Genomic DNA, 9,944 nt, shown 5'->3' on the forward strand with positions numbered 1-9,944 from the left:
CATGCTGAGTGGTTGGGTTTCCTCGCCTGCTTCACTTCTCTGCAGTGCTAGCTTGGAGCAAGGAGCAAAACCCTCCTAGACCCCTTTTATCCGTGTCTGTCCCAATTCTCCTTCAGTGAGGAGCTTCCAAGGCAGTGTGGCTGGAAGGACAGCCCCAGACATTCTCCCTGCACGGCTGCTTACTCCCAGGCTCTTAGCTCAACCCTTCTCCCACGGACAGGAGGTCTGGGAGCAGATGCGTAGAAATTCAAGCTGTTGGTCACGCTAGTATCGTCACCCACCCTGACTTTTGGTGGAGTCTTCAGGTGAGGAGTGCAGCCTGCTTGAAATACGTCATAACCCAAGCCATTGGTCTGAGTCGGGCTTCTTGGGACCCTCTCCCCTTGCATGCGCAGGGTGCCTCCATCCCTAGCCCTCAGGTTTGTGCTGTCAAACTCAGTGCAAGCAAAGTAGCCTTCTCCCATCCTGCTGCCTGCTCACAAGCCATCCCGGCTCCACACGCCGGGATGCCACGCGCTGCCCCTGCGCCCTCCGTTCCCCTCGGCAGGGCCGGTGCCCAGCGCTGAGCCAGCCAGGACTGAAGGAGAGGAGGACCGCTCCCAGAATTATTGGTGTCACTCCCAGAACCTCCCTGCCCAGCTGAAGCTGCTTCAGATGCCCACACCTGGCACTAAAATGCCAGCATGGGCCATCCCATGAGTTCAAACCAGACCCCGAAGATCCTGGGCTGAACAGTTGACCAAGACAAAGGTGACCACGGCTGCCCCACAGAACCCTTAAGCTGGGAGGAGGAGGAGGACGAAGCACTATGCTTGTCATGGTCTTCTAGGTGAGGAGAAACCTCCTGGGATGCACGGCCATCTCCTTTGGGCTGGTCCTCCATCCCCAAGCTCCACGGGACAGTGAACGCTGATGTGCTGGCAGCAGCCAGGACAGAACAGTGCTGCTGGGAATGAGTGGGAGAGGTGCTTGTGCCTCGCTGCCACCCCACAGCCCAGCTATGGACCTCCCAGAGCCGCAGGGTGTGACATATGGGCTCATTTTCGGTCATTACCATCACAATAATATAATACCTTCTGCAGACCTCACTTTACGCAGCACGTTGGTCATGCCCTTTGGTGGGCTACTTCTTCTCTGACATTTCCTGCGGCCAGGACTATCTCAGGAGCAACCTCAGCGTGCCAAGCCCAGCGTGCATCAGCCCTGCGTATCTCACGGGCTTTCCAACCACACATCCAGACAGCACGGCTCAGTGCCCATGAGCAACCCTGCGATAACAAAGCGGCCGCCTCGCTTTGTCCTCCCAGACCTCACCTTTCGCAGCAGCCAAGTAACACCAAAGATAAACAGTAGCCATGAGCAACTCCACAATAGCAAACCAGTACTGCAGAAAAAAGTGGAGGGAAATTAGGGAATGAAAGAGGTGGTGGAGAAAGAGAAAAAAAAACTGCAGGAAGGAAAATAAATGATATTGATTCTTCTGAGGAGCGGCTGTGGGGCGGTACAGGGGGTGAACCAGGTCTGGGTACCTCTGGATTCTGTGTGTTCCCCACGGCGCACGAAGCTGATAGCATCAGCTCTCCCTCGGATGTGTTTCTACAAGGATCCTGTTAAACTTGTGCCCCCAAATCCATCGGGACAATTAGTGGGAAGGCTGAGGACGGAGCCCACAAAGGCCAAATTCAGTCTCCCTGCCTTTTACCCTCTCTTTGCCCACCAGAAGCCATCACTGGGGCGGTGAAGCTGATTACGTGGATGGTCCAGCGTGGGGGAAGCCGGTCCCCTCGGGTCTGGCCTGCGGAGACACTGAGCACAGCATTTTCTGCAGCCGCAAATCAGGCAGTTTTCACCAACGCTTTTGCATCAGTTTTGCTCTGAGTTTTTGGTTTGTGTTTCTTTTTTTTTTTTTTAAAGAAAAAAGGAAATCACAATCCAAACTCTGCCTTGGCCAAACCTGACCCTTTTAAGGAAAGGAAATTTCCCCGAGCCACCCTCAGCAAACCTGGAGGCCCGATCCCGCTCTCAGGAATGTCAGTACAAATGCAGGGTGGCTCTGCTGACTGCTGGGGGGTTATAGCAGCCGAACAAGGCTCAAGCCTTGGAGAAAAGCTCCCCGTCTCCTGTCTGGATATGGAGCAGAGCTCACACCAGAGCAGCCTGAGAGCAAACTCGGGATTCAAAGGCAATGAACAGCAGAAAGGTCCAACTCCCAATTTCAAGAATTCATCCAAAGTTGCTGAGCCACGTTCTGGAAGCACAAGCCCTATTTTGCTGCGAGCTGTGTGGAATAAAACAGCTGCGTCCCTTGGCTGGATGGCTCTTCCAGGGGTGCCAGATGTTTTGCTTAGGACACGTCAGAAGCGTCTTGCTTGAGTTCAGGCTTTCTCTCTCTCAAGCTGCCCACTGCAGAGCCCTCGGGAGCTGCAGCAGGGGTTTTTTATAATCTTCCCCAGGCAAGCAACAGGGATTGGGAAAGGTCTGGTTTCACCCCAGCCCCTGTTTATATAAATAATCTGCAAGGAGAAAGCTGGACTGGTGAGCACAACGCTTGTGCTGCCTTCTCCCTGGCATGAAGGGTCTGGATGCAAACTGGTGTGTAAACACGCTCCGCTGACAAGGGCACCCACACATTTTGGGGGTCAGACCCTACGAATGACCGACTGTCCCCAGCGCCCGCAGCGTGGGAAGTTCAGCTTCCAAACCGGCTGCGGGGTGTTGTGAGAACCCAGCTACCGCTGTGCCGAACGGCAAGGTTCAGAGCCAGACCCCAGCATCCCCTCCACCAAACCTGGGCACCCGAGGCCCCGCGGCTCGCTGCGCGACACCCAGGACAGCATCTCTGGGAGGCGAAGAGCAGGCGAGGCGATTTTGGGGATGTTCCCAGAGCACGGCCGACACAGCCAGCGCGGGCTGGTGGGTCACGGAGGCAAAGCGGGGCCGGGGTGTTCGGGTGCTTTGTGGCCAGTTCGAAGGCGTTACTGAAGGGCCATGTGTCGCTCACTGGAAGAGGGGCTTTTTTTTTTTTTTGGAGAAGGGAGGAGGAGCAGGGAAGCCAGGCAGGGGGGAAGGAGGAGGAAAAATTTGGTGAAGGAGGAGGGGCGGCTTTCATGGCTCCCGAGCGCCTGCAAAGTGCACAGCAGCCGGGAAGGAGGACCCTGCCCTGCGAACAGGCTGCTTTTGTTGTGTCCCAAACGGGCCTAAATTAAGTTTGACAGAAAGAGGGCAGATTCACACGCACTGGGGCTGAACCCCCCGGCTCGGTTACAGCCGGGCAGACCTGGAGAGCTTCGGCACGACAGTGCCAAATCTCGCCCGGGTGCGAGGGGAGAGGCGCGAACCTCCACGAGGCCGGAGGCAATGGGCGGCTGCGAGCGGCCCCGTTAATCATCCCGATGCCTTCGCCAAGCAGCTTCCTCCCAGGAGCGCCCGGCTCGCTCCATCCCCAAAACCTAAAGGCTGCCGTCGCTCCGGGAAAAGCTGCTGTCGGAGCTCTCCCTCAGCCGGCTTCACCCGGCGGGGCTGGCTGAGCCCCCCACCCCGCTCCCGAGCATCTCCCCAGCCCTGCCGCCCGCCTGGCATGCCGTGCCAGCGTGAAAAACAAGCCAGCTTCTAAACAGTTAACGCTGACAAAATCAGACCGCTTGAGTTTCCTCCTTCCCGAATCGCTCCTGGTGTAATTCGCTCCCCCAGAATGAAATAAAATTATCCTCCTCCTCTGACCTCGCCCGGGCGTCCTCCCTCCTTCCCTCCTTCCCTCCCATCCTCCCTCTCCCTCCTTCCACCCTTCCCGTGCCCCCAGCCCGCGTTGGCACGGCTGGCCGGGAGCACGCGTGCCCGCCGGTCTGCTCGGTGCTAGGAGCTCCCACCACGTTAGCTGCGGCTGCCATGTTGAATTGCAAATCCGACATGATTCGACATATTTTTTCCCCCCTCAGCGGTGCCCGGTGGGGAACTACAGAAGCACTCACACGACATGCACCCAGCCCCGGGTGGCTCTCGGGGCCGTCCCGGGCTGCGGGGCGAGGGCAGGGAGAGCAATCGCCCTCCGGTCCTGCTCTAGACGCTGCAGGTGGGGACCTGCCTATCTGCTATACATCCCTCTCTGTAGGAGACCGATTTTAAAGTCGGATGTTTTAGCACCAAGGGCCAGAGGACTCAATGGGAAGGGGTTTCGGGGAGAAGGCAGGTTACAGCAACAACAAAGCGACTGAGCAAGTGGAGGAACAAAACATTATTTCAAATCAAAGGCAGAAAAACCCCAACCACACGAACAAAAAAAAAACAAACCAAAAAACCAACCAAAATTAAGAGTGAGGTTCGATTTCGTACCAAGGCAGCAAGAGAGACGCACCGTGGAAGAGAGTGGTTTTGTTGTTGAGTGGTGGCTGGATTTAGCTCTGCTTATCCGGACAATCATCGGGGAAGGATCCTTTTCCGAGAAAGGCCAGTTTGAGTGAGACAGCTTTTTTTTTTCCCTTCTCTCGCTCGCTCTCTCCCCTTTCCTTCTCCTCGCAGCTCAACGCCAAGAAATGGGCGGTGCCTGGATGCCAGGCTCCATCCGAACGAGACACCCAAGGCCAACGGAGGCTGGCACAAAGGCGAGCTGGCAGGAATTCCTGCACTCGGAGCCGCGCGCCTGCCGGACGAGCCCGCCGCCTCCCCAGAAATCAACCCCTCACACCGCCCGCTCCGGAAAGTTGCCCCATCGGGCTTGAAAACGTCCCACCAGGCTCAAGCATGAGGGGGAAAAAAAAATAAGGGGAGAAAAAAAAAAAAAGCCAAGACCTTCCTTTGCGTCAACGCGGGTTAAACAAAAGGCCTGGGGAGGTGGATTATTTTTTTTCCCATCTCCCCCGGGCTCCTTTGCCCCCCTGCCCATCCCCTCCGCTCTCCTTATGCCCTCCGTCGCCATCTCCCTCGCCCGCTGCCCCAGTGTTGGGGCAGAAATGAGCCCTGGGCTCCCTCCTTCCTGGTTTTAGCACGATGGGAGGCGGCGAATCCTTGAATAGGAACGCACACACCCAACGCGAGGGGTCCGATGGCGGGGGGGAGAAAAAGAAAGGATGAAAAAAAATATATATACACACAAACAACGCACCCGCCATGGAGGAAGGTCGGGAGCAGTCGCCGCCGTGGCGGGCGGATTGGGGGTGGTTTGGGTGCCAAGGGGGATTTTTGGCCTTTTTTTCTTTTGCTGCCCCAGCACCTGGGTTGCGGCGATTGTAAAGGAGGAGTCGCGGCGGGTTGGGGAAGGGACCCGGGAGGAGGGGGGGGGGAAGACAGCCAGGGTTGGTAGCGCTGCTGGGGAGATGCCAAAAAAACAAAACAAAACACGTTTTCATTCTGTCTGCACCAGCCTGGGCGCGGGAGAGGGAGGGAGAGGGAGGCGCGCGCGCTGCCAGCGAGCCGCCGCGCTCAGACGCGGGCCTGCGGCCACGTCCCTCCGCAGCCGCCCCGGCAGCCGCTCCCGCTCCCTCGTCCCCCATCTCCCTGCCCACCCGGCTTCGCCTGCCAAGCCCGAGTTGGCACGGCTCCCCCGGCCGCGCCGAACAAAGCCGTCGCCCATCCCCGAGCCGGCGCTGACAGTAAGCAAAGTGACAGGCGCATCTTCCGCATGTTAATCCAAACGGCGAGAAGGCGAGCGAGCGGCGGAGGACCCCCCCCTTTCGCCATGCACCGTCCCCCCCCCTCCCCGCCACCGCGCACCCCACCCTTGGCACCCGCCGGCCTCGTGCCGGCATGGCGAGGCCCCTCCGGCGGGAGAACCGAAGCCTCCCGCTCGGCGAGGTTTAAACCCAGCCGAAGCCGCGGCTCGGCGGGCAAACGAGGCCACTCGGCATCTGCTGTACCTGTTCCCGCTGCCTTCATCTCGCCTTGGAACCGTGACAAGAGCGCACTCGCCTCTGGTGGGCTCTCAAAGCCGCGGGTCTGTAACCCTTTGCAGGAAGTTGGCACCGATCCCAGGTAGGACTTTACTCCCCGGCTCCCGCTCTCTCCCCCCACCTCCGCCTCCCGCTCCCTCCCCTCCGCTCCCCCACCCATCCTGTCCCTTGGGCCCCGCTCGCGTCCCCCCCAAAAAACGCCTCCCGGCCCCCTGGCTCTCCCCGGCAGCGAGGCGGGGGGCTCGGCGGCGGCTGGGCGCCCGCCGCTCTTGCGCACGTACCCTGCGTGGATGACCTGGGCAAGACGGAGAACGACAACTTCCTGCTCCGGCTCCCTAAAACGCCTGGTTCCACGCAGGGGTTAGGCGGTGCGGCGAGACGGGGGGAGCTGGGAGGAGGTTTGGGGGTTTGTCGTCATTGAACCATGCTTTTTTTTTTTAATGCCTTTTTTTTTTTGCCTTTTTGCCTTTTTTTTTGCCTTTATGCTTTTTTTTTTGCCTTTATGCTCCTTTTTTTGCCTTTTTTTTAATGCATTTTTATCTTTTTTAATGCATTTTTGCATTTTTTAATGCATTTTTGCCTTTTTTTAATGCATTTTTGCCTTTTCTTCAATGCTTTTCTTTTTTTTGGAACATCTATTTTTTTGCCCGGCAGCCCGAACCCAACACGAAGGGAAAGGAGGGGAAGAGAAATCGAAATGGGAAGAGAATAGCTCCAAGTCGGCAGGACAATGCCCGGGAAACGGGGAGATTAGCGTAGCTCTCGAAATCCATCGCGCCCGCCCCGTTTCTGAACCGTTCGCCCCCGCGCCTCGTCTTTTTTCCTACTCCCAGCTCCTGAATTATTCCAGTCCACGAGCGGGAGGGGAAGGCGCAGTCCGGAGTCCCTCGGAGCTGCCAAGAGCATTGCAACCGGGAAGAAAGCAAGCGAGCGAGGGAGAGCCGGGCAGAGCCCTCACAATCGAGCAGCCAGAAGAGCAAGGAGAAATTAACATCCAATTAGTGCCGTGTTTAACGAGGGCGACAGAGGCGGCTGTTGTTTTATTGCCCTGTTCTTTTCAGGCGCATCTGACAGGCAGCGGGGAAGGCACCCCTGCTCCAAGTGACGTCATCATATTTTATTTTTTTATTCTTTCCCTCCCCCCTTCTTTCCCCCCCCCCCCCGTCTTTCCTCCTTCCAAGTTTCACGGCGACGGCCTCGGCGACTCGGCCGGGGAAATTGGGGACTTTCTCGCGTTCGAGCCGCCGGCTCCCCCCTCCGCCTCCGGCCTCCTTCCCCCTCCCGTCCACCGACATCAACCCCGGAAAAACAAACGCGCCAACCCACCCCAAAGTCTTTGTTCTTCCGAAACAAAAAACAAAAAAAAAAAAGAGTAAGAAAAGAAAATAATAAACGTCGGGATCGGAGCCGGCGGGAGCCCGGAGGAGGTTTCTCCGCGTGTGCGTCCGCGCGCCTGCGTGCGTCTGTCCCCTCTCCCGTCCCTCTCCTCGCTCGCCTTGTAAAACTTTGCGGCGTGTGACGCTGCGCCGGCCTCCGCTGGCAGCCTGACAAGAGCCGCGCGGCCGCCGCGCGCAGCCGGCTGCGAGGGGAGAAACCTCCATTCCTGGGGATCGGGGAATTCACACGTTCCCAGCGAGGGGACGGCGCCTCGGGCAGCGGCCGCCGCGGCAGAAGTGACCGGACCCTCGCCACGCCGGGTCGCGGAGGGGGGATTGGAGCCGAATCTAAAGCTGGGGGGAAGTTTTCCCCCCCTTCCTGGCTCGCCAGGCCTCCCGCTTCTCCCCCGGGACGGGGCCCGGCACCGTGCAAGCGCCAAGGGAGGCGTGCGGGGGCCATGGCGGCCGCGGGGAGAGGCATCTCGGCCGTCACCTCTTTCCCCCAAGGCCCGGGGTCTCCTTGGGGTGGGATAAAACACCGCCAGCTCCCCCCCGATCCCAGGAGGGGACGGGGTGGATCAGTCTGGGGGGGTTTGAGGGAGTTCTCCCCGGAAAAGGGCCCACAGCAGGCGAGGGGCAGCGTGGCAAGCGGCTTCCCCGTCCTCATCCCCTCCTCTCACCAGCCACTGCCGCCAGCGTGGCGAGCCTGGCCGCCGCGCCGAGCCTCCCGCCGTGCCCTTCGCCGCCTTTCCTCCTCCTTTCCAGCCGGGATTTCCCTTGTCCAGTGGGGAGGAATCCAGCAGGATCCAGCTGCTCCATACCCTCCCGCTTCGGGCGACAGCCATCCCAGGGACGGGGGACGGGGCCTCCCCGCTCCCAGCAATGACAGGGGACGGGTTTGGGGCCGCTGGCACCTGCGTCTGGTCCCAGTCCCCACCCTGAGCATCTCCCGGCACCAGCCGGTCCCACCTCCCCGGCGGCAGGATCTCCTCCGCGAGGGTTATTATTTTATATAGATTTTTTAAAGAATTATTTGCCTACGTGGAGCTCGGGGCTGCTGTGCAAACAGCCTTATGGAGGGCAGCCGCGCCGCAGGAGCAGTTCCTCGCGCGCGGCCGCACGACGGGGCCCCTCCATGGCTGCCGGGGCTGGCAGGGGGGGCTGGCAGCCCCTGGCCTTCCTAATGACCGGACACCGCGGTGACGGGCTCCGTACGGTCACCGGGAGAGGTTCGCTGGGCTGCTTTGCTCCCGTAGACCAGCACAGCTGGGCAGGGGTTTGGTTTCAGCCGCCGGGTCTTTAGCGAGACGGCTCTGCAGGGGGAAAGGGACGGACGATGCAATCGGGCCACGCTCTGTTGCGCTCTCCCTGGGCGCAAGGGTTTCACCGGCACCTCGCTGCTCCCCAAACCCCACCAGACCCAAGCGTCCGGGCCCCGCGGAGAGTCAGGGCAGCCTTGACCTGAGTTCCCCTCTCCTGGCTGCGGTCGCTGCCTCCCTTCTCCCCCCGCAGCCGGGAGCAGATGAGGCCAAAGTCCCGGCAATCTCTGTTTTCCACCGAGGGCTGATAAACCGTGCCGGCACAGAGCAGCTGCAATCTCCACCCATCCCGCTTGTGCCCAGGAGAAAGTCAATATTTAAACACAAGTTTGTTTCCTGGGCAGATAGGGGAGCGCTGGGGCTGCGTGTGGGAGAAATCCCCGGCTTCATCCCAGGCGCCGGCCCCAAACCTTCCTCGACACCCATCCGTTTGTTCTCCCCACCCAGCTCCCCTCTCCTGCGGCCACGGGGCCCCGTCCCCATCAGCTGTGCCACACAAACCCCAGCTGTGGGGCCAGGCACCTGCTAACGGGGCAGCAATTTAAGGGAGGGTGGGGGCCCAGGCAGGCTTTGGTTTGTTTCCTTGCCTGCTTCTGGTGCAGGTGCTGTCCCTATGGTGGGACACCTCAAACGGCACAAGAAGAACCAGGGTTAGAAGCAGGAGGAGGTAGGGAAATATTTAATCATCCTGTCAGCGGTGGCCCCTGCTTCAAGGTAAGGCAGTGTATTGAAACCTGACTTTCATTTGAATTCATCAAAAACTGTGTTTGAGTGTTGTGTTTCCAGCAAAGCTTGTGGGTGATGGAGCCCTGGCCCAGGCTGCCCAGGGAGGCTGTGGAGTCTCCTTCTCTGGAGATATTCCAGCCCCGCCTGGACGCGGTGCTGTGCAGCCTGCTCTGGGTGACCCTGCTTGGGCAGGGGGTTGGGCTGGGTGACCCACAGAGGGCCCTGCCAACCCCTGCCATGCTGGGAGTCTGTGGGTCCCAGTGAACCGGCAGAAATTGGGGGCAGGATCCTTGCTCCGGTGAGGATTTTGGTAAATTCCTTAAAGGAAAGGAAACGGCTCTTCTCCCTGCAGCGGCTGCAGCCGGGCTGCGCACAGTGTGGGGGAGGCTTCACAGGCATGAGACCAGCAGAAGGTGGCCTTAATTCTGAGGGTAAAAGCGTGTGTTCCTGGCAGGTGTTGTATGACCTGGAAGATGCGATGCCCGGTGGTGGGGTGAGCGTGAAACCAGGTAATGCAGCATGGAGCTGGTGGGTAAGGACCCTGCAAGCTGTGCTGGAGGACGGAGCAGCTGAGCCCACCCCATGGGCTTGGAGCAGGGCTGACAGCAGCAAAGGGTCTCAGTCGTCCCTTCCAGAACTGT

The 9,944-nt window shown here is 59.5% G+C and overlaps 1 protein-coding gene across 1 annotated transcript; it reads left to right on the forward strand.

Moving 5' to 3' along the window:
* The first annotated feature begins 5,103 nt into the window (after positions 1 to 5,103).
* LOC142364120 (uncharacterized) lies at positions 5,104 to 7,299 on the forward strand. The gene is made up of 4 exons (XM_075442901.1): positions 5,104 to 5,153; positions 5,204 to 5,288; positions 5,357 to 5,964; positions 6,537 to 7,299. The coding sequence occupies exons 1-4, from the start codon at positions 5,104 to 5,106 to the stop codon at positions 6,592 to 6,594; spliced, it is 801 nt and encodes a 266-aa protein (XP_075299016.1). The 3' UTR covers positions 6,595 to 7,299.
* The last annotated feature ends 2,645 nt before the right edge of the window (positions 7,300 to 9,944 follow it).

The sequence above is a fragment of the Opisthocomus hoazin genome, chromosome 25 (genome assembly GCF_030867145.1).
Source record: "Opisthocomus hoazin isolate bOpiHoa1 chromosome 25, bOpiHoa1.hap1, whole genome shotgun sequence".
In the NCBI taxonomy this organism is placed as follows: domain Eukaryota; kingdom Metazoa; phylum Chordata; class Aves; order Opisthocomiformes; family Opisthocomidae; genus Opisthocomus; species Opisthocomus hoazin.

Bases quoted from the DNA above. Each gene is read 5' to 3' on its own strand.
- LOC142364120 (XM_075442901.1), top strand. From the start codon at position 5,104: ATGGAGGAAGGTCGGGAGCAGTCGCCGCCGTGGCGGGCGGATTGGGGG. The intron at 5,154-5,203 runs GTTTGGGTGCCA...TTGCTGCCCCAG, and splicing joins TGGCGGGCGGATTGGGGGTG to CACCTGGGTTGCGGCGATTG. The intron at 5,289-5,356 runs GTTGGTAGCGCT...TGTCTGCACCAG, and splicing joins GGGGGGGGAAGACAGCCAGG to CCTGGGCGCGGGAGAGGGAG.